This window comes from Malaclemys terrapin, chromosome 1 (genome assembly GCF_027887155.1).
Source record: "Malaclemys terrapin pileata isolate rMalTer1 chromosome 1, rMalTer1.hap1, whole genome shotgun sequence".
In the NCBI taxonomy this organism is placed as follows: domain Eukaryota; kingdom Metazoa; phylum Chordata; order Testudines; family Emydidae; genus Malaclemys; species Malaclemys terrapin.
This window is the reverse complement of record NC_071505.1, coordinates 205,699,980-205,724,654: the sequence shown is the minus strand read 5'-3', so window position 1 is coordinate 205,724,654 and position 24,675 is coordinate 205,699,980. Positions and strand designations below refer to the sequence as shown.

General features: G+C 37.8%; 1 protein-coding gene across 9 annotated transcripts in view; it reads right to left on the bottom strand.

Annotated features, from left to right (window-relative positions):
* The window catches only part of DMD (dystrophin), a 2,004,766-nt gene that overhangs the window by 1,097,223 nt on the left and 882,868 nt on the right, over positions 1–24,675 (bottom strand). For all 9 annotated transcript variants that reach the window (XM_054005916.1, XM_054005912.1, XM_054005914.1 and 6 more), the window contains 2 exons: positions 4,547–4,657; positions 158–331 (listed from right to left, as the gene is read on the bottom strand). In XM_054005916.1, the coding sequence (XP_053861891.1) occupies positions 158–331; positions 4,547–4,657 (285 nt within the window). The remainder of the gene's footprint in view (positions 1–157; positions 332–4,546; positions 4,658–24,675) is intronic.

Here is a 24,675-nt window from a genome sequence, read left to right as displayed (position 1 = left end):
AGGGTCACAAATTCCCATGAATTTCAATGGGATCAGTGCTCCTAAATCTCTTAGGCATTTTTGAAAATCATATATATATATCCCAACCAGAATTACTTGACATGTGAATAGACAGGAAATTCTTTGGAAAAAAAATCTCTGGACTGTACATACATACCATGCAATGATCCAACTGTGACTGCACTACCTCCTGCTCTACGCTCTTCATCTCCAACTTGGGCACCTGCAATTTTACTTCATCTAAAATTCTTTTACATTCCTGTAGACGCTGCTCAAAATTGGCTGGCTTCTGGAACAAGCGGAACTTCATGGAGACATCTTGTAGTTTTTTCTGAAAAGTCAATATGGGTCAGTGGTAAAAATGGGAGGGAAAAATGTAGACATTCTCAGAATGGGTTACCAATCAGTATGTTTTCTCATGATTTCTTGCCCCTCAAAACATTTGATTCCTCAACTAGATATCAGCTGACGCCAGTCTTTGTTTCTATACAAAGAAGAAAATCCTTCCCTTCTCACTTGCAAAGGGCAACTAGATGCAGCAGAACTGATGATATTCTGTTGCATGGGAAAGAAGGGAATGGGTAGAAGGTGCTTGTGTAAGGATCTATATTCTCACTTCAGAGCAGATGGTGAAAGCTCAATGTTCCCTAGCATGCAGGGGGATTGGGAGTGGCTCCAGTATCCATTTTCCCTGCAAAGGGGATCACACCATACATAAGGCACCAAAAATGTAGCTCTCTTCCATGATATAAGCTTTATAGGGATTGGGAGATAATCCTTCCTCTTGTCGCTGTAGGGGAAGCCCTGCATGAAGCTTGTGTACTGTACATAGGCTTGGCACAGGCTCTGGAATTTAGTTCTCATATAATCAGAGACTTTAAGGTTAGAAGGGACCCTTGTGATCATCTAGATTCACTTCCTGCACATTTAATTAAAGTAGATTTAAGAAACAAACAAACCCCCTAGGTAAGCAGAGGAAAATTTCAAGTGGTTATTCCTGTGGCATATATGATGTTTCTATTTTCCCCATTTTTACATGCTATTTGTCTTTGTGAATTATTATTGTGCCTAATTACAAATCTCCACAACAAGTTTATGTTTGTTTATTTTTAATAAATAAAAGTAGGAAGGTACTGGAATCATCTCTGTGTATACATAGAACAAGTAACAGCACAGTTAGGGACAGTGCAAGCTTCTCCCAGAAATGACCCTGCCAGAATCCTGCCCACTGGGAAATGAACTGAGTCTACCAGTTAACTGCACTAATGGTAATGATGTTCAGTCATTAGTGACCTAGGCTTTCTTAGAACCAATGACCAAGAGGTGGTCTGCACCAATATATATGCATTGCATAAAAGCTAGTCAAGTCTCCACTGCACCCATTTAAGTTTCCTCTTTATTGTTCTCAGCCAATGAAGTACTCGTGTACTCCATCACATTTTGCCCTTTTTTGGGGGGTGGAGATGGGTTATTTAGCCATGTATTTATGCTGATTTTTGTCTAAGAGGGTCTAACTCTTGGGTAGCTAAATACCCTAAAATGTAACTGGCTGTCATTCATATATAAGTAATCTTAATAGTAAAGTGTTTTATACAGAGTGCAACTGTGGAGTTTCAGGCAAGGAAGAGGACACAATCCATTTTGTCAATAATTCGTTGTAATGTTTATACTTTTAGATTCTCTGGTTATTATATTTTAATAACACTGAAGTATTATTAATAATTTGTGTTATTCATTCATCTGTGAGGAAAGGGAGTCAACTGAGCATTTTCCTTCTTCTAGAGCAAGATGTGTTAAGTAACAGAAGATCATAAGATTATTATAAGGAGGAGGGAGAAAAATTGTTCTCCTTAATCTCTGAGGATAAAACAAGAAGCAATGGGCTTAAATTGCAGCCGGGGTAGTTTAGATTGGACATTTGGAAAAACTTCTTGTCAGGATAGTTAACCACTGGAATAAATTGCCTAGGGAGATTGTGGAATCTCCATCACTGGGGATTTTTAAGAGGAGGTTTGACAAACACCTTTCAGGGATGGTCTATATAATACTTAGTCCTGCCGTGAGTGCAGGGGACTGGACCAGATGATCTCTCGAAGTCCCTTCTAGTCCTACGATTCTATGATAAGTAACATAAAAAACAAACAAACCACATAGAAATGTTTCCTTTTCTCCGCTGTATAACTGCTTTGAGCAAATCATCTACTTCTGAATTCCCAGCAATAGCACTTTATGATAAAGGACATGGGACTGGTTTTCAATTCCTCAAAATATTTCTAACCTTCTAGGAGTAAATGGTTCATTAGTTACCATGACAGAATAAGATTATTGTTTTAGCTAAACGTCCTTTCCCCCTTCCTTCTCTCAGGCTCAGAACATAGCTCCCAAAATACATTAATACAAAAAAGAGAAGTTTGGCAAGGGAGTAGCAGTTCCACCACTTTAAGCACAATTATATCTTATTTGCAGCTATCATTTATTTTGTCTAGATATTTCAATGAATATCATCACCACATTGAGTAGGTAATGCATAAGGAATTGTCCTTAGAGCAAAAAACAAATGTGTACAGTATTTATCTATAAATGTCTGCTCTTTGCAAAAAAAATAAGTAAAGACAGATGTTTTGCTGTCTGATTCATCACTGTGGTACTCCAGTTTTAAGTCAGTATAACTCAATTGATATCAATAGAGTTGCACTGACTTAAAACTGGAGTAACAAAGTAAAAAATCAGCAACTTGTTAGTTTAAGTATGATGTGTTTAGTTTTCAGTAAAACTGTGATTGTGATTCATTTTATTTATACACACAAAAAACCCTTTAAAAGTATGTAAATTAACCAATTTTGGTTCAGATTTAAGTAACTGCATGTTATCTAAATGAGTCAATTCAGATTGACAAAACTCATAGTAATGTGCATGATCATTTAGAAGCCTTTTGAGGAACTCTTATCAGGACAAAAGGGTGTTAAGGAATCAACTCTATCACATGTAGGAAAAGAAACTAATGGCATATGTATCAAATAACTCCAAAAACATTAAGGCCTAAAAATCTCAGTAACCAGATCATCTCTCCAGCTGTTCATCTCCTCCTGTGAATAAGTCCTGTTTTAGGGAGGATGTTCTTCTCCCAATACACACACATCTCCGTAAAGGTTAGCTTTTGCCTAACTTGTCCATTAAGCCCAGAAGTGTTCACCAGCTGTGTTGCTGAATGTACAAAGATCTATGTATGGATCCTTTTGAAACCAACATTTCATTGATGGAATGCTGGCACTATCAGAGTTGCCATGGAGACCAGCAGGGAAAGAGTTAACAGGAGATATGTAGGTAGTTACATATATTCATCAAGGAATGAATAGATCCCATAAGGAAGAGGAGATATTAAATAGCATCAAACATGTTTTTCAAAATAAATAACTTTTAACATTTTATTACTAGACTTTTCTATGTCCCTCAGCACCAAACATTACACACAAACATTAATCAATTCATCCTCTCAGCAGGTCTGTGAGCTAGGGAAGTATTATCATTCCCATTTTGGAGATTGGGAAATCAAGGCACGAATATTAAAGAAGACTTTGGCAGAGCTGGGGAAAAAACAGATAACCTCACTCACTGTCCTGTGCCTTAACTGCAAGATCAAACTCCTGCTCTTTGCTGTTAAATCATGGTGTTTTGCTTACCCTACCATGAAAGATGAGATGATCAATGATGTATTTTAACATCAGTATCAATGTATTTATTTCACAGCACCATGGAAGTTCAGTCTATTCAACTTTTGGCATGAATACTAAAGAGGATTATTGGGCCAGGAATATTTCAAAGACCATTTGGGAGGGCACAAAACAGAAAATGGAATTGTCTTGCTCCTAAATGTAATTAAGCCAGCCCTCATATCCAACATGTCTCCCTTTGTTTATTAAGTGAGTTGGAATAACATGTTAGTTAACACTTTTAATCAGCAATCAATTGCTCAGGCTGGACTTTGGTACTCCACTCATACCACTTACATCTGTCAAATACTTAAAATATGGGAACTGTAAATGAGGCTACATATCCTGAAAATAGTTTTCCAGAAATATTTACAGTACACAGGAGACTTATTAAAATCATGCCTTTGTCCCTAAAATGGAGTCCCATACACTTGCCAACTGGCCTATTTTTAATACAAATATCTTAATATATCTCAAATGATGATATACCCAACACATCTTTTATGGTGTTACTTTTTATGCTATTATTACTCCATAATGGGTCTACTGAATTGATTACAATTTTGATATGTGCAGCATTGGGTATGCTACAATTGTTGACCATTTTTGCCATACATTGTGGCAGGCAGAAATAAAAAACAGCACTAATAAAATACAGCAGGAAATTTGTTATCTGATTCTGCGATTTGTTATGCTGACTACTGCTACATAATAGCTTAACGTTTCAAGGAACAACTGAAACACCACATATACATAAATAGAAATTATCAAGAATATTTCAACATATAACACAGTGTTGTGTATAGGAAGAACAGGAGGAAATGGAGGTTACATACCTGTGCAACATCAATTTGGGAGAAAACTCTTTTGGCAGCATCCTTACCCTGGCTTCGTTTTTTCATTTCTTCCAAACTGATCTCATGGCTTGTCAAATCAGATTGTATTTTCTGTTGGAAAACAAACTTAGTAATCAGATGCATTTGAAACATACTTTATCCTGCTACAATCGGAGTATCTAATTCCTGACATATATTAAAGAGATATTAAGCGATATTAAAACTCTGGAAGAAATCATTTAAAGGAGAATTATTTGTTAACTTCCTTATCATTCATTTTATTTTACTTTCTTGTGTGCAAACTCAATAATACCTTCTCCTCCTGCTTAAATGTAAAGCCAAATTCTGAGTTTGTGACAATGACGACAATCTGTTGCTAAGGACATTACAATTACATTGCAGATACTGAATATAGATTTCCTTCTCAAGAGAAGCAGATGGATTACCACTGTTTGCCTTTGAAAAAAAATCTAAAGTAATTATGGAAAAGAAACATACATAAACAGGTAAAGGAGTTTACTTGGATATTTTTATTTCTTGTTTGACCTGTTGTGTTAATAGCTTTTTAGAAGATTTTTGATATAAATTATAAATATTTTGATCAAACTACCTGATATGTACAGTAAATGACATCATCTTACACTGGTATGTATTCCGATATCTATAAATGTTATTTAACTTGTGGTTTAGGACTCACTGACCATAACTTGCATTCACTGTCTGCTAAGAAAAGGCAAATGTACAACAGTAGGCTGATGACAAAGGACATTCATGCATTCATCTGAGCCATTTTTTAGTGAATATTTCTGTCTGTCATTTTCAGCAAGAACCAGCAGGTGATCAAATTACTACAATGCAAATTTCAGCCCTTGTCATCTCATCATAAATCAGTCTGATAAAAAGACACCAATTGATTTAAGCAACGCTGACCAACGCTATAACATGCAAAACAATTCATATAATGCATATTGATATAACCCAATTTAGACCATTTCAAAACAATTTATGTGGAAATTGTTAGAAAATGAATATCTGCTAGTCGCAGATTGCTTAACAATTACTGCTGAGAATAGGAACTCTGAAATAACTATTAGCTTTTTTCTCATCAGAAAGAGTATTTGAAACCATTATTGCTCAATGGAAAAAAAAAATCTAACTGTAACTTTGATCTATTCACTGTATTAATTACACAAAAATCTCACAAAACGACTACAGCCTACCTATAAGTAGATGCATTTCTAAGGTACACTATCTCTTAAAACAAAAAAACTGCATTTCAAGAATACAGTTTCATTTTTTGTTCTATTAAGGAACAGAAAAAAAATCAAAATCACATAGTTTCCAAGGAAACAGAAAATCTGCTTGCCATGAGTTTCAATTATTAAATTCTGAGCTCAAGTATACTAATGCATAAAAATTGACATGCAAAAAATTATAAAGGACTGTGACTCTGGTTTGTTCTGATATAGTACAGGGAGGCAAAGAAGAGGGACAACAGGGACCAAGAACTTCATGAGGCCTTTGCATCCTCTGCCACTTATGGGGCAGGTATGGAGAGAAGCAGTGCTGGCTGAGACAGATGTGGGAGAGGTTATTCAACCAGAATCCCTGTTGCACCAAATGCCATTCCCTGCAACTACCCCTACAGCAGGATCAGAGGAGGGGAACAGTGCTGCTCAGCATATGGAGCTGGAAGAAGCCAGTCTATCAGGCTCCCTGCCCCCACCAGCAGCCTATATACACTCTACTCCTCCACCACCAGTTGTGCAGGGGTGAGGAGCTGCCCTGACTGGGAATATAAAGTGCAAACCGGGAGTAGCAAGCAGCAACCTAAGGATTCCCCCAGGCAGCAACCTATGGATGTCTCTGTCTGAGAAAACCATTAAACTAGTCTTTGAATAACTACTGCTAGTTTGTTTGATGGGTAGGTGGAAGGGACTGCAGTGATAGGTTTCTACTGCCCATAAAAATATCTATTTATGGAATTTAATGAAACCCCATGCAACTGGCCATTTTGCTTCACTGCACTTTTTTGAGACCAAAAGCAATGTAAAATATTTGCCAAGTACAGATGATGTGCTCAGCTTTGTACAGAACAGAGAGAAAGACATGGTCCTACACTCATGGGCTTATAATTTGGAGGACAAAATAATACATCTTACTTCCTGTTGCCATCCACTATCCCATTATGGCCCCAAAGTGCCTAACTCTAAGTATGAGAGTAGCTACATTGACTTACCTGATGCAAGTGACGTTTGTCCATACAAAAAGAAAAAGAAAACATTTCACTCATTCTTCCTTTAGGACTTTTACTTTAGAAAATCCCAACTATCATAAAATATGCTTAGTCTACCTTGTAATTTGGGGCCTCTGGTTGAGCCAGCACCCTCAGAGCTGTATGGTGGATGTGCAACTGCTATGCAATAATTTAGGAATATTGATCTGTAATAATGTTATGAATGTTTTATGTGACCTGGATGGGGAGACAGTCACTGTATAGCTATATTGGGTTATTGGACTCTGCACAGGTACTACGTTGGAGAATGATTTGGAAGAGTTATCTGAGGGAAGGGATCAGAAGGAGATCCCATCGACCAGAAGGCATGGGATTCACTGTCTTAGGGATGGGGGTTCCACGACCACCACTGCCAAGAGGAGGAGATGGGTGGTGGTAGTCCGGGACTTCCTCCTAAGGGGGATGGAGTCATCCATCTGCCATCCAGACTGGGAGACTCAAGAAGTGTGCTGTCGAGACTGATTAAGCCCTCGGACCACTACCCTCTTTCTACTTCTCCATGTGGGCAGCAATGATACTGTCAAGAATGACATTGAGTGGGACACTGCAGACCATGTTGCTCTGGGAAGGAGTCTGAGGTTCAAGTCTAGGGATAGGGTCCAGAGTGACCTAAACAAGCTGGAGGATTGGGACAAAAGAAATCTAATGAGGTTCAACGAGGACAAGTTCAGAGTCCTGCACTTAGGACGGAAGAATCCCATGCACTGCTACAGGCTGGAGACCGACTGGCTAAGCGGCAGTTCTGCAGTGGACAAGAAGCTGGATATGAGTCAACAGTGTGTCCTTGTTGCCAAGAAGGCTAACAACATATTGAGCTGCATTAGTAGGAGCATTGGCAGGAGATTGTGGGAAGTGAGTATTCCCCTCTATTCAGCACTGGTGAGGCCACATCTGAAGTATTGCATCCAATTTTGCCCCCCACCCCCCTGAAAGGATACGGACAAACTGGAGACAGTCCAGCGGAGGGAAACAAAAATGATTAGGGGGCTGGGGCACATGACTTATGAGGAGAGGCTGAGGGAACTGGGCTTATTTAGTCCGCAGAAGAGAAGGGTGAGGGGAGATTTGATAGCAGCCTTCAACTATCTGAAGGGAGGGTTCCAAAGAGGATGGAGCTCGGCTGTTCTCAGTGGTGGCTGATGACAGAACAAGAAGCAATGGTTTCAAGTTGCAGTGTGGGAGGTGTAGGTTGGATATTAGGAAAAACTATTTCACTAGGAGGGTGGTGAAGCACTGGAATGGGTTACATAGGGAGGGGGTGGAATCTCCATCCCTTGAGGTTTTTAAGGCCCGGCTTGACAAAGCCCTGGGTGGGATGATTTAGTTGGTGTTTGTCCTGCTCTGATCAGGGGGTTGGACTAGATAACCGCCTGAGGTCTCTTCCAACCCTAATCTTCTATGATTCTCAAAAAGAACAGGAGTACTTGTGGACTAGAGACTAACAAATTTATTTGAGCATAAGCTTTCATGGGCTACAGACCACTTCATTGGATGCATAGAATGGAACACACAGAAAGAAGATATTTATACATACAGAGAACATGATCAATGGAAATGAGCTATCATCAGCTGGAGAAAAAAAATTCTGATTCTGTGACTCGCATGTATGAATGTATTGGTCTAGCTTAATAGGAGGCTGTAGGAAAAACAAGCAGGAAGGCAACACAATGTTCTCAATAAGCTGCCTCCCAATAAGGGGGGCATTACAAGACAAAGGCCAAGCTATTAGGTGGTAAAGATGCTACTTCTAGGCTCCAACTCCAAGCTACACAGCTGTTTTGCCAAGTCTGAAAATTTAGAGATCAAAGGGACAGTTAAAAGGCAGGGGTGGGGGGGGCAGGGTGGAGAGGAGAGCTGTCAGTGAGTTGTTCCTGGTGAGAACAGACTGATAAGGACACAGAGACAGAAACTGCAGGAATGCCTGAAACAGTTAGCTCTTTCTCAAACTTCCAGGAAATGGGCAGCCGTAAGAAGGTAAACATGCATATAGTCTGAGTATTGTGTTAAGGTATTTTTCTCTGAAATGCTTAGTTGTAAATTAATAATTCTTTTCTTTAAAAAGGCTGCCTGGTCACCATATTAACCACTGGTCATAGCTCCTGAAGAGAACTACTGCTACTGAACCGAAATAGGACCTGCTGAGATGATCCCTGTTAATACCAGGAGAGCGGAAGAATTGCATGATTCCACCCTGAGAGAGGTGATGGCTTGTGGCCTGAGAAGGGGTGCACTCGAAGAGACCAGGAGGGCTCAGGGGTGCAATTAGATCAGTAAGGTGATGCCCTGCACCAGTGACATTGATTCCCTGATCACATTCACAGCTCTCTGGCTTTTCTCTGCACATATGCCACAGTGCAGCCTTAGAAATTATTAATAATTGACACCATATATACTTAAGTATTCATCTACGCAGTTTTATTCAGTATCTGTGGTAACCAATACCTTGGATCAATGCATTTTGTTGTTTGAGATTTATCAGTCTTTATTTATCAGTAATGATTGCTGTGAAATTCATTAGATGGAGATTGCCAAAGATGGTATAATTCATGTATGAGAGGTGGCTGGAAGGTCAATTCAACCAGTAATCTTTTTATATAAACTTGTTGAAAAAAACCCAGAATGGTTTTGAAAAAAATGATAAGAACTGAGTTTTTTTGAATAGAGAAAAACACACACTCATTAGGGGTTTTCAAGGCTCCTTTTAAGGATAAGGACTTGTTTTACTAACTGACCAGTGTGTCCTTCAAAGTAGCTGTCTATTCAGGAACACTGGAAACTTGCTTTGAGTGGGCAATATTGACGGAATCCCTTTTGGATGTATCTTTTCAGGGGACCACTTAAACAGCTCAGCACTGTGATGAGCTTTAAGTGTGACAGGGAGCCTGAAGCATCATCACCAAATCTGCCAGCAGCTACTACCACCACATGATGCACCCATTCACACTGTTGGGTCTTCTTTCTTCTTATCTTGAAAGAATGATCATAGGGGGGGACTGTTTGATGGGGGCAGAACTCAAAAGCCCACTGGTAAATCAGCAACATAGAGACCTGGGAGAAGGGTCAGAAGGCGGGGTTGGGGGGGTAGGGGGAGCATAGGCTGTTATAGCAGAGATAAGGGAGAGACAAGAGAGAACACAGAGGGGAAATCAAATCAGTATCTTAGATGTCTGTATACTAATGTGAGAAGTATGGGGAATAAGCAGGAAGAATTAGAAATGCTAGTTAATAAAAAACAACTATAACAACTGGCATCACAGAAACTTGGTGGGATAATACACACAACTGAAATATTGTTATAGAAGGGTACAACTTGCTCAAGAAGGACAGGCAGGGAAAAAAGGAAGAAGGTGTTGCCTTGTATATTAAAAATGTATACACTTGGACTGAGGTTGAGATGGAAATAGGAAACAAACTTGTTGAAAGTCTCCGAGTAAGGATAAAAGGGATGAAAAACAAGGGTGGCGTCAACCAGGAAGAAGAGGTGGATGAGGCTTTTTTTAAACAACAACAAAAATCATCCAAAGCATGATGATGGTGATGATGGGGGACTTTAATACAAAAAAGTTCTTGGAATGTATTTGAGACCATGTTTTTATTTCAGAAAGGAGAGAAAGCTACAAGGGGAGAGTGTGTTCTAGATTTGATTTTGACAAATAGGGAGGAACTATTTGAGAATATGAAAGTGGAAGGCAGCTTGGCTGAAAGTGATCATGAAATGATAGAGTTCACAATTCTAAGGAATAGTAGGAGGGAAAGCAGCACTATAAAGGTAATAAGAAGAACAGGAGTACTTGTGGCACCTTAGAGACTAACAAATTTATTAGAGCATAAGCTTTCGTGGACTACAGCCCACTTCTTCGGATGCATATAGAATGTTCCATTCTATATGCATCCGAAGAAGTGGGCTGTAGTCCACGAAATGGAACATTCTATATGCATCCGAAGAAGTGGGCTGTAGTCCATGAAAGCTTATGCTCTAATAAATTTGTTAGTCTCTAAGGTACCACAAGTACTCCTGTTCTTCTTTTTGCGGATACAGACTAACACGGCTGCTACTCTGAAACCTATAAAGGTAATGACTTTCAAGAAGGCAGACTTTAGCAAACTCAGGGAATTGGTAGGTAAGATCCTACCAAGGGAAAAACAGTTCAAGAGAGTTGACTATTTTTCAAGAAGACATTATTAAGGGCACAAGAACAAACTATCCCATTGGGTAGGAAAGAAAGGAAGTTTGGCAAGAGAACACCCAGGCTTAACCAGGAGATCTTCAATGTTCTGAAACTCAAAAGAGTCCTACAAAAAGTGGGAACTAGGTCAAATTACAAAGGATGAATATAAACAAACAACAAAAGCATATGGGGATAAAATTAGAAAGCCCAATGTACAAAATGAGATTAAACTAGCTAGAGACATAAAGGGTAACAAGAAAACATTCTACAAATACATTAGAAGCAAGAGGAAGATCAACGACAGAGTTGGCTGTTACTCAATGAGGTGGGAAAAACAATAGCAGAAAATGTTAAAATGGAAATGGCAGTTTTTACCAAAAAGATTAGTAGTGATTGGATATCTAACATAGTGAACACCAGTGGAAATGAGGCAGGATCTGAGACTAAAATAGGGAAAGAAAAAGTTAAAAATTACTTAGAGAAGTAAGATATCTTCAAGTTGCCAGGGCGAGAAGAAATACATCCTAGAATACTCAAGGAGTTGACCTAGGCAATATCTGAGCCATTAGCGTTTATCTTTGAAAGGTCATGGAAGACAGGATTGATTTCAGAGGCCTGGGCAAATATAGCACCAATCTATAAGGGAAATAAAAACAATCCAGGGAATTAGAGACCATTCAGCTTAATTTCAGTACCCGGAAAGATAATGGAGCAAATAATTAAGCAATCAATTTGCAAACACGTAGGAGATAATAAGGGGATAAATAAAAGTCAGCATGGATTTGTCAAGAACATATCATGTGAAACCAACTTAAAAGCTTTCTTTGACAAGGTAACAAGCCTTGTGGATGGTGGGGGGAAGTGGTAGATGTGGTATATCTTGACTTTAGTAAGGCTTTTGACACTGTCTCACCTGACCTTCTCATAAACAAACTAGGGAAATAAAACCCATATGGAGCTACTGTAAGGTGGGTGCATAACGGCTTGGAAAACCATTCCCAGAGAGTATTATCAGTAGTTCATAATCAAGATGGAAGGGCATATCTAGTGGGGTCCCTCAGGGATCAGTTCTGGGTCTTGTTCTGTTCAATATCTTCATCAATAATTTAGATAATGGCATAGAGAGTACACTTATAAAGTTTGTGGACAATGCCAAGCTGGGAGGGGTTGCAAGTGCTTTGGAGGATAGAATTAAAATTTAAAATGATCTGGCCAAACTGAAGAAATGGTCTGAAGTAAATAGGATGAAATTCAATAAGGACAAATGCAAAGTATTTCACTTAGGAAGGAACAATCAGTTGCAGACATACATAATTGAAAATGACTGTCTAGGATAGAGTGTGTTAGTACACGGTTGTTCTGATGGATTCAGCAACGGCAATGTGCATGGATCAATTGATTGTGGTACAAATGAGTCAAATGAATCTCTGTTCAAAGTGATCAATAAGTATACACATATTAAGAGAAAAATAAACTAGGAATGAATATCCTAAGGTTGTGTCCATTTATCTATTTACCAATGAAAATTAACTCCAGAAGCCAAAACGCATCTTGATTGCTAGGATAGAGAAAGGGATCTGGGGGTCATAGCAGATCACAAGCTAAATATGAGTCAACAGTGTAACACTGTTGCAAAAAAAAGCAAACGTCGTTCTGGGATGTATTAACAGGAGGGTGGTAAGCAAGACACGAGAAGTAATTCTTCTGCTCTATTACATGCTGATGAGGCCTCAACTAAACTATTGGGTCTAGTTATGGGTGCCACATTTCAGGAAATATGTGGACAAATTCGAGAAAGTCCAGGAAAGAGCAATAAAAATTATTAAAAGTCTAGAAAACATGACCTATGAGGAAAGAGTGAATGAAATGAATTTGTTTAGTCTGGAGAGGAGAAGACTGGGGGAAGGGGGACACACACAATAATAGTTTTCAAGTACATAAAAGGTTGCTACAAGGAGGAGGAAGAAAAATTGTTCTTGCTAATCTCTGAGGATAGGACAAGAGCAATGGGCTTAAATTGCAGCAAGGACGGTTTAGGTTGGACATCAGGAAAAACTTCCTAGCTGTCAGGATGGTTAAGCACTGGAATAACTTGCCTACGGAGGTTGTGGAATCTCCGTCATTGGAGGATTTTAAGAGCAGGTTAGACAAATATCTGTCAGGGATGGTCCAGATAATATTTAATCCTGCCTTGAGTGCAAGGATCTGGACGAGAAGACCTCTCAAGGCCCCTTCCAGTCCTACGATTCAATGATGAAAAGGAACTAATGAAATCACCACTTTCCTGGCTATATTTTAAATAATTTCTGATGTGAATCTCATGTTCTGCTATTCCCTACCCAAGCATGTCAGATTCCATGCTCCCTTATTATTCCTACTTCTTTTCAATTTTTTTTCTTTTTGTTTTCTAATAAGAGTTTTGCTTAATCATCTAGGAGAAATCTACTCTTACAAGACTTTATTGTGAAAATTTGAGCAAGCTTAAAGTACAGCTGTTTGCTATACCTGTGGATTTTTCAGCAACTGAACATCAACCCAGAAAGAGAAGCTGCATTTACCTATCTTTTCTATTTCTTTAGACTCCCACCCACACCCCCTTTTGTAAGCATTTGGGCCAAAATTTCTGTTGTATTCCATTGACTTCAATGAAGTTTTGCTCATTTGCACTAATAGAAAATATGGGCCTTTGTCCTTTTTTAGAACAGAATCTAAGGACCTCTAATCTATAACCCCAAACTGTCTCCCAGCACAGACATCTGATATCCCTCTGACAGACTGCCAAACGAGAACAATTCGCTAAAGAATAGAGAAGGAGATAACGTAAGAGTTAAATGGTTTATTAATAGTTTTAAATATTTTAATTCCCTCCCCCACCCGTCCCTTTCCCTTTAAGTGAATCCCCCCCACACCTTTAAGTTTTTAATCAATATTTTAAAAAATCTTGTTTTTGTGGCATACAACAAATGAAAGAAGTCCCTGGCAAATAAGCCCCGAGATCATCTTAGAATAAAATAGGATAACTTCAAAAATTATAACACCCTAATAATCTAAACCAATCCTCATCATAGGCCTCTGCAAAAAAAAAAAAAAAATGGTTTGGGTTAGATATATGAGACGAGATGTATCTTATCTATGCATTCTCATATCTCTGATACCCACTACACTCCTGAGTCAGGGAATATGTGGTATAAAGCTGGCATAAACTTGGGAAAACTCTGGTTGCCCCTGTAGGGCATCTCTCCATTTAATGTCACAATGAGGAACAGAGCTGGGGGGCCAGGAGAAGGAGATTGGAGTGGTGGATGTGGTCAAGTGCAAGACTCGGACAAAGATGATGAGGAAGGCAACAAGTGCACACTGAATGTAGTAGCACACAGTTGTTCTGATGGATTCAGCAATGGCAATGTGCATGGATCAATTGATTGTGGTTCAAATGAGTCAAATGAATCTCTGTTCAAAGTGATCAATAAGTATACACATATTAAGAGAAAAATAAACTAGGAATAAATATCCTAAGGCTGTGTCCATTCATCTATTTACCAATGAAAATTAACTCCAGAAGCCAAAACGCATCTTGATTGCTCAGAAGCCAAAGCAATACTCACCCAAATAAATTGTGGGTGTCGGTGTCATGTAAATATGATATATGATATTCAATATTACAAATATTTGTTTCTTTATCCTCAAGTACCTCATCAATTAACTCAAGGTTTGTTTTCCAAACTACTTAGTTCAACCTCAGAGTCACTCTAGAAAGCACATAATTGAACAATGCTTATTGCAGTAGGTCAGGCCTAACATGGTAGAGATAAAAGTGCTGTGTTTAAATAAAAAAGTGTTATGGGACATTCCATGGAGACTGCTCTATCTTCCTTTTAAAAATTGCTCTGCTGGCAAAATATGAAGCATCACCTAAGAACATAGTACTGAAGAGAAGAAGCACATTAGAGAAAAGACCAGAAAAAACAGTAGAATAGAGTGTAAGAAAGAAAGATCTACTTAATTGACACCCATTTGCAATCTCAGCAAAAAGAGGTCAAAGGTTAAATGGATCTTGTACAGGACCAAGACACATCAGTGTATCATCCTCTACCCTATTCGCTCCACCAGTGATGCCAGCCGTGATGCCTCCTGGCATTCACTTCTACCACAATCATCTCAATGCTTTTTTCCTTCCATTTTTTATTCTGGTCCATCAATCCACTGCAGCACTCTAATTCTAAAGACTCACAAGATTTTTTTTTAAAATCAACCCTTATTCCGTTCTTTCTGCTCCCAGAGCTCCCTGTCTATGTTGTCTTGTTTAGACTGCATCTTGTGCCTTGGACTTCGAAGTCTATTGTTGCATAAAAAATGATGTCACTATGAGTGAGGGAGCTTAAACTGCCTAGGATGTATCTGTTCTGGGGATAAAGACATTCAGTTGCCAGATCAATGAAACAAAACAAAAATAAACAAAGAGGCATTTATCAGATTAAAGGATCTGATTTAATATTGCTATGAGGACTGCTTGTATGAGAAGAGGACTTTTTGGGATATTCAGTCCAGTATTTCTATCACTAAAAATCATTTTTAAAAGATAAATGAACCAAATTAAGAGAGCCTTGCAATATTGATATCACAAGGTAGAGAATCAGTACAACAGCTGAAAATATGTAAAACTGCTCCTACTTTGAATTAGAGAAGGGAGATTCAAGGGAATTCAATCTTTTTTTTTCCCCCATGCAAAAAGTCTCTGCAAACCCATTGGCAATCCACAATGCTTCTACTACAACATTTAGCAAACAGAGAAGAGAACTGAGACACATATTCTTGAACATGAGTAACAGAACCAGGAACATTATAGTTTGATTAAATGTAACTACACAGAATGACAAGCAAATGTAACTGGAGCCCCTGACTGTAGTATTTATTGAATAAAGGAAAACTGTTTAGTTAGCAATGATTAATGTCTCAGCAAAATAACAATAATGCAGCCTAATCTGGGGAAAAATAAGCCAAAACTCAGGTTGTTAATAGAAAGCAGAGGTTTTGACAAAAATAGTTCCATAAAGCACTTAATAGTAGACAACAAACTGATGTGAACTATTGCAAAATAATGGCTTAAAAGACAATGTGATTGTGGGCTGCTTACGGTACTCAGACATGTATCATGGACAGCACTGAGAGATTGTGCCAACAATACAGCGAACAGTTCTGGTCACCTCAACACTGGAAAAATGCCAGAAAACTCTAAGAAGTTCTAAGAAGAGCAACAAAAATGATTAAATGCCCAGGGAAATGAGGGTTGAAGAGGTTACTAGTGCCTCTGCAGTTCTCAAGGGCAGGGAATCCTTTGGCGACTTCAGAATTGGGGGAGGATCACTTGTGCCACTGGTAAGGGAGGTCACGCCTTGCCTCTGCTATTCCAGGTAGGGTCGTGCTGTGCCCTCCTCCCCCTCCCCTCCCTCCTCCCCCCCTTGCCATGTATTTACTTAATTTGGGATTTTACTTTACTGATTTATAGAAATCTAAGATGCAGGCAGAGATTACGTCACACTCAAAAGAGATTAGATGGCCACAGTCAAAATTAATGTGCTGAAAAGCAGGACAAATCCATAAGGAGTCAAATAAATGAGCTGTGTACTAATACATGCTGCTTTGGGACAGTGCAGATGTATGCCCTGACACCACTTGAATTTAGAATAAGCCACTAATAATTTAGGTTACTTTTCAAAATACACATACTGTAATTCACAGGTGTGAATGATTTCCTGGCCTGAGTTTGAGCACTAACTTGCACAACAAATATAATAAACTTAATGAATCACAGTTCATTAAACACTGTGAACAGCAGAGGGATTCAGTTAAATTAAAAACTGTTGGAATCAATCTTTTTTTGTTTAATGTTTTGCTTAAAGCCCCTGGTAGAACAGCAACTTTGGGTTTTAAAATATTGCATTTACAAATTAAAAGCCTGACTCTGAAAATGTATCACCATAAAAAAGAAAGGAATTATCATGCCAAAATTTAAGGTTAATAAATTAAAAAAAAAAGAACCATCGGGTAACAGGAATAAATTGCTATGCAGGAGAACAAACTATAATACTCAATAGTTGCCAATAACTGAAAACTAGGCAACCGGCCATAGCAACCGCAGTGCTGGTTCTGAGAAGGAGAGGCCAATGTGGCTTTCTTTCAACCATCTTCTCCATTAGCAGTTCCAACAGAGAGTCCAATTGTGACCTGCTGCATAATCATGCAATTTTCTGAACAGATTCTATCAGGACCTGCCAGAGAAAAGAGGCTATACAAGTCTATGGGCTCTGACACTGATGTTAGACTAATATGGTAAGATGTTAACATGACACAGGAGTAATCATGCACTTTTGTTATTCCTTGGTTTTGTATGAACTAACTGAATATAAATGCTAATGTGTTAGATTAATTGCAAATGTAGTGAGCCTTTTGCATAATTTGAGCTCTCTTACCAAAATTATCAGTGAGAATACAGAGTTGTAGCTTTAACTGGGACTATTATTATTTTTAAAAACCTGGTGTACTCCAGAAATAAACAATACATGCACAAGTGCACAGGTGGCAGAAGAAGGAGTTTCTGCAGGCTAGTGCAATATTTACTTTTTTATATGATTATGTGCATCTACTTGAATTGCAGCATGTAATGTGCCAAGATTTCCTGGTGTTTGGGGTTTTCTGATGTTAAAGGCCTGTAACTACCACTCAGTATGCATAAATCATTAGGCTTTCAAGGATTGTGCTCACTTTATCTTCTGGTTTATTTATTTCAAAGTAACAGTTTAGATTGCAATATTTAACCATTCAATACAATAGTACTGATCTTGTGTAGTTCAGTTGCTACTTATCTAGATGCACTATGTAGACCTGTGCTAATTAACAACAGAGCACTATACGTACTTAGGGTACTTCTCAAATGTAATATCCATGAAATTCCTTTTTGAAATTGAATTGAAGTCAGGAAGGAAACCATAGAGAGAGAGAGACGCGCGCACATACAAAAGGAGAGCCTCACAGAGAGTGTGACTAGTAGTAAAACAATACTGTGTACTGTGACAGCCACAAAGGAATATGCTAATCATGACACCTATTTATTATTCAGCTATGGTATATATCACTATAGTAGTATAGAAATAATTTTACTTGAAAAATGTAGTAATTACATAGCAAAATAGCTAACAATGTCTGTTCTCTACAGCAGAATGCAAATTAATTTGTAATTATTGTTGGACCTACTATACGGTGATCTTTGGGAACATATGCAATAAGCCTGATATAATTAAACCTGGACACACATTCTTATATAGATGCATAAATTTAGAGACTTAGAACTGAATGTAAGTGCTTCAATAACCATTGTAGGTACCTAAGTGCTTATTAGGTGACTAAAGACACATCAAGACTCTTAATTTTAGGAACCCATTGTTTAAAATTTGGATCATGGAATTCACAATCACAAAACTAATTGGTTAACATCTGAATCTCATCTGACAGGGTATGTCATTTGTTTTCCTAGTCACTGAAGATTTACAAGAATTACATCTACAACATATGTATATGTTAATTTCAAATTTGGCCAACTGTGGAAATGCTTCTTCCTTTCTTTCCACACAATCTACTCGTCTAAAGAGGTGAGTTGTGGGATTCCTGGGATCACAGTAAACAGGAGAGCTCATTCAGTTCTCAGGACCATCCTTTCCTTCATCTGGGTATGCACAACCCATCAGAGAATGGAGGAAATCTGGTACAAGTCATTATACTATTGCAGAGTCCTAGGGACACTTTCTATTCCCCAACACCGCAAAAGATGGGGTTGGAAATTTTTAGACTACATTGCCATTTGCTTTTTCCATTTTCAGGTCTTTGCTCTATTAGCCAGGGAAAAACCAATAACTTGAGACTAAGTTCCCTGTAACAATTCTTCTGTGTAAAACTGAAAGCAAACAATTTGGGAATAACTTCCTTTGTTAGGACAGTATGTTCAGCAAGTCCTCTATCATTGCTCCCAAGGATGGGATTACCATGTATGGCAATTGGGCTGGGCAGAGTCTCAGATTCAATCTGCTCCTGGGATGAGGGCATTTACTGAACACCTAATTTAGTATTTCTAAACCACTAGGCACAGAGGTATTTATCAGTAGAAGGAAATAGTTTTTGTGGGTCCAGAATAGAGGAAATCTTTCTGAGCCAATGTGAGTCTGGCAGGCAACTGTTTTGCTAACATCTTTACAAATTATTTTACTTTACTATTAAAAAAAACCCTCCATTGGTGCACGATGTGTATGTGTAGACAGGTTTTTTTTAAAAGAGTGATTTAAACAGATCTTGAACAATTGTACCTTTAGTTGTCAGATGATAGTCCAACGTATAACCACTAGACCATGACACTGCAGCTTTGAGTCAACGGGAACATCCAACACTACTACTTTATTTGCAAACATCTTATACTCTAGGTGTATGTAGGGATATTAAAGAAGGTACTAACAGTGATTCCCCCAAGTGACAGTGACCCCCTCATAATTTGTCCCCCACACTTTAAAATCCAACAGTTTCACCAAGTACAAAAATCTGTTGGGTCTTCTGTTAAAACTTGTAAGCTACTGTCTGTAGAAACCATTGATTATATCTATCCAGTGAAAGATACTTTATTACTATGTAAAACTTACAAACAAGTTAATTGACTTTGTTCTAGAAGTAATTGATACAATGTAAACAAACACTATAAGCCATTAAGTGACTTTCACTTCATTGTAACAGCAACGACCCCTAGGACAGACCCCCACCCTCTGTGATTAAAGGGCCGGGAGTCTCAAATGAATTAGTACACACCCCGAAAGTGGTGGAGACAGTAAATTAAAATATGGTTAAGATATGGAATGTATGCTGATGAATGCTTGATATACATGAATGGTTAGGGAAGTGCTAGCCTAGAAAGGGAGTATCCACCGGCCGAAGAATGTGTCAAGTGGATGACCAGACAACCTGCGGAGGGTAAACTGGGATTCACCCCATCACCTGGAAGGATGAGAAACACAAACTTTGGACAGTTTGGAGCCACCAGAACTGTGCCCAGGAATGAGTCCAGGAATGTGCCATCTGCTGATTGAGTCAGCAACAGCAGGATGAAACAGCTCCCATAGACTAACATAGGAATTAATTCCTATAAGAATGGACTCTCAAGACTGAGGACTTTGAGTCTCTGGTTCTGCTGCCAACCTCCAGGAGCATCAAGTGCACCTGACATAGACTCAGCTCCATCCTCATGACCAAGATACCTGGCCAGTAAGTTGGCATGAGCAACTTCTAGGCTGGTAACAATAACACCTATACAGAACTTAAATGAATGATTATGTAAATGAATGTGTGTGTGTGTGTGTGTGTATAAGGAATAAGTAGTGATAGGAGTAAGTAGTCAAACAACGTTGTTTACTTTTATCTTTTGCTTTATCATTATATTTACAATAAATGTGGCATCTTTGCCTTATCCGTCTTAATAAGAGCCTGCTGGTTTTTATTCTATTGGTATAACATGTAAACTATAAGACTAGAATCAAAAATATAATTACAAAGAGTATGAAAATAGTTTGGATACCATATTTCATTCATCATAGGTGCACTTAGGCATTTGCTATATGTGAAAGATATGACAATTTTCTGCAATATCCTTAAAAAAATTCATTGAAAAGTTTATGTATTATTCTGGAATGGGATTGTATATAACCTCTCTAGGGGGAGATGTGATATGATGCCTGCATTTTCAAAGGACTACACTGAAATTATGTCAGACAAGAATGGGCTGTTTGTGACAAAAAGTGTGAAGAAGATTCCTTGGGGAATAGCTAGGGAGAGGTTAATGTAAATGCCTCATGTCTGGTTATGTTAAACCCAGTCTTTTGAAGCTATACCCTGAAGAGAAGGTGATTATGTTTAGATTATCTGTTCTCATAGGTTGGAGATCAAAGACCCAACCTATATAAAGAAACAGACTGATCTGTTCAGTTGGGATTTTGGTTCTGAATCTGAGACAGTTATGAACTTGTAACCATGGGGAAAAAACAGTTGTGGGTTTTGAAGGACTGACAACTATCAGAGCCAGGGCTGAAGTTGGGGTTACCTCTGGTAAACTTTTTAGCATATGTGTAGATTCTTGTATTGTTTTGAAAAGGGTTTTTTTTTTGTAATGCTTTCATTTTAAGAATAAACATGTTTGCTTAAGTATCAGGGGGTAGCCGTGTTAGTCTGCATCTACAAAAACAACAAGGAGTCTGGTGGCACCTTAAAGACTAACAGATTTATTTGGGCATAAGCTTTCGTGAGTTAAAACCTCACTTCTTCGGATGCATCCGAAGAAGTGAGGTTTTAACTCACGAAAGCTTATGCCCAAATAAATCTGTTAGTCTTTAAGGTGCCACCAGACTCCTTGTCATGTTTGCTTAGAAAGAGCTGTGTCACATAACTGCAGACAACTGCACTATTCATAGCCTCTGGAGAGAAAGCAAAATGCAGAAGTTGACCTTTTAGACAGTCTGGCTTGCTGGGAATGTCACCGTGTAAATCAGGGAGCTGTGCAGCCTTACCACTCAGTCAGGAGGAAGATAGGCACAGGTCTCTGTCCAAGAGAGGTGATGACCCAGGAGCTGGGAGTCTAGAGTGAGTGCCCTTGGTTGACTATAAGGAGGGTATACGGGTGCATATAGTTACCCTGAACTGTGGTAACTATAAATTTAGATTAAAAACAAAATCCCTGTGGTTTAAGAGCTATTAAAGCAGGTGGAAAAGGTTTTCTTGTTTGTTTGTTTTTTGTTTTTAACCAGAGCCCAGAATTCCCTGCAGGACATGCTGAAGTTTTGATTTTTTTCCCCATTCCAAATCAGAAAATATCGACATTTTAATATTTCTTGTGAAACTAAATTCCAAAATTATATGTTGGAAAAACTGAAAAGACCCTTCCTTTTGACTTTATCTAAAGTTTTCATTTCAAATTTATTGACTAGACTTAGGTTATATTGCATTCCATAATAATTTATAATAGACTGTAAAAGTCTAAACATTTTGACCATTAAATTATAACATGACATAATATAACAGTCAAAATGTTTTGACTATTTTATTTTAAAATGAGCATTTAATAATTATTTTTAATTTGTATTATAAAATGAAAAATGTGTGATTGGTTTTCTAATTTGTTATTAGTTATTTGGATTCTAACTGGTACTTGGTAATTACTATTTATATTGGAATAGGTTTGGTAGCTAGAACTTTGTTTGCTCAGTGGTAATTGATATGCCAACTGGTTATTTGTAATTGATATTCTGATTGGCAACTGGGTTGTTAATTTCCTACTTTAATTAGTATAATGAAAATAATATAAACTAAAGTAAAATAAAAATATAAAATAAATACAATACAAATCAATATAAAATAAAATAATATTATATGAAAAAAATGACAACACTTCATGTCATAATGTAATGTTGGGGAATTGGCTAGTGGCAAGCTGGTTGGGTAGCCAGCCAGTGACAGGGGCAGCAGACAAGCTAGGTGGTCAGACATCAGGCTAGCCTGCCTGCCTCATTTCTGTTTAAAGTTTTGACAGAATTGACACATCCCCATAGAATGTGTTGATGCTGTCAAATCAGCATTTTTGATGGAAAACTATACCATCACAGTTTTTTTTTTAAACCAACTCTAATAAAAACAGATAGCAAGTAAGAAAGGCTAGCAGGCATGTTTCACTGTTTAAAAGGATCTCTCCTTCCCAAACAGCAGTATATGATGGGATTGATCAAAGTTACTCACACCTTTTAATAGTAGCTGGCATGTTGAGTATTTTAATTCTGAACCCCGTTTAATCATACTCACTATACTTCCTAGTGTCTTTGCACTAAACTTCAGCATTAGTCATTAGACAACATAGCTAATTTCAAACTTGCAGTCACATCTATAAATCCAAGCGAAAGTGAGACTTTAGCAAAAGGTACTCCTCAAGGCCTACTCAAACATGAATGAACGAAGGCAGGTTCTGCCTGGCTTGGCTTGGCCGTTTCTATACTAAACTCTAAGCTAAACTTTTTCCTCCACAGACTGATCTAACAGCAGATTATACTCAATGCTTATAATTTATATACAAGTGGAAATTTATGTAAATTACAAATAAAAAATGGAAATGCAACATAGCACATTTTCTACCCTTCTGCTTTTTGGGGGGCCAGTCCAACGATGACACACACTCCCACAGGAACTAAGGACCACCACTAATTCACCATCTTTCACTTCAAGTGCAAGGTGCACTTTTTCCATTGTACCGTCTCTAACATAAACATATAGCAACATACGTATTAACCCCCCCTCCCAAATAAAACCCTATCAAAACAAAACACTACCTCACACAGACCTATACCTCTGTGAAGATGACAGAAAGAACAAACCACACATGACTGATGTCAGTCACATCGCTTAATGCACTACTGTAAGGCATACACATACTATGGTGATAAGGACAATATAAGAATCTATATAGAATAGAACAGAATTCTGAGCAGAAATTCAAATTGCTCAAATAAAATCTGAGCTTGGATTTCAGAATGATGCTTAGATCAGCTGCTCCCTTTTGAGTACTAATGTTCCATAGAGAACTCAGTGAAATAAGTCTCCAAGTTTAGAACATGAAAAAAATATTAATGTCTTTAACATTATCAGCTGCGTACACCATTGTGAATTCTTTATCCTAAATCACTGACTCTGTAGTCAATGATGTGTGGCATGTTCCTCATTAAGTGAAATGTCATATAACTCAACAACTTTTGCTATTAAGGCATCACATTAGCATTGCTCCAGTACAAGGCACAAGGGTATTTTAACAACATATGAATAACCACTCTCACTTAAGATGTAATCAGAAGTTTAATGCACACCAACATATAAGTATGATTACTTAAATATTACTCTTTCAGAATGTGAAGGGGCAATAGCGGAAAAGCAGTATATGATACTTATTGCCTCTCTTTCATTTACAAAGTAATTTCATGTAGGTCATTTGTCCTTAGCACTGCGTTTTAGACAAGTGCACAGGCAGAAAAAAAAGACACAAGCCTATTCCAAGATATTTGCAATGTTTAGAGGAGCCCAGGAAGATGCTTCTTTCACATATCATAAAAAACCATACTGCTTTTTGAACTAAACAGAATATGTACTATGAAAAAAGCTAAGTATTTCTGCAATGCCATATCTTTAATTACCTGGAAAATTCTTTTTAAATTATTATAAACCAAAACTAAAGTTTTAGCATTAAAAAAACATGCAGCCAATTAGTTAAAACAAAAACTTCAGTGGAACTATGAGCACAAACTTTTGCAATAATGTAAGTTTTGGGAGGATTGGGGCCTACACTAATAATTGGACTTTAACAAGAAAAGTCCAAAGTAACAGCAGAAACCGAGGAATTAAAAAACATGCTATAAGTGTTAGGGGACTGGTTTATATAATAAAAAATGCCAACTGAAAAAAACCTAGAAATTAGTCTATAGCACATAAGTATTTTTTATTTCTTTCAGAAGTAAGTAGACTGTTTATTATAGAATGAGTACTTTAAGTAGCACACACATTTTATATTCACAATAGATTTTTTTTCTTTTTATAATAGCAACATT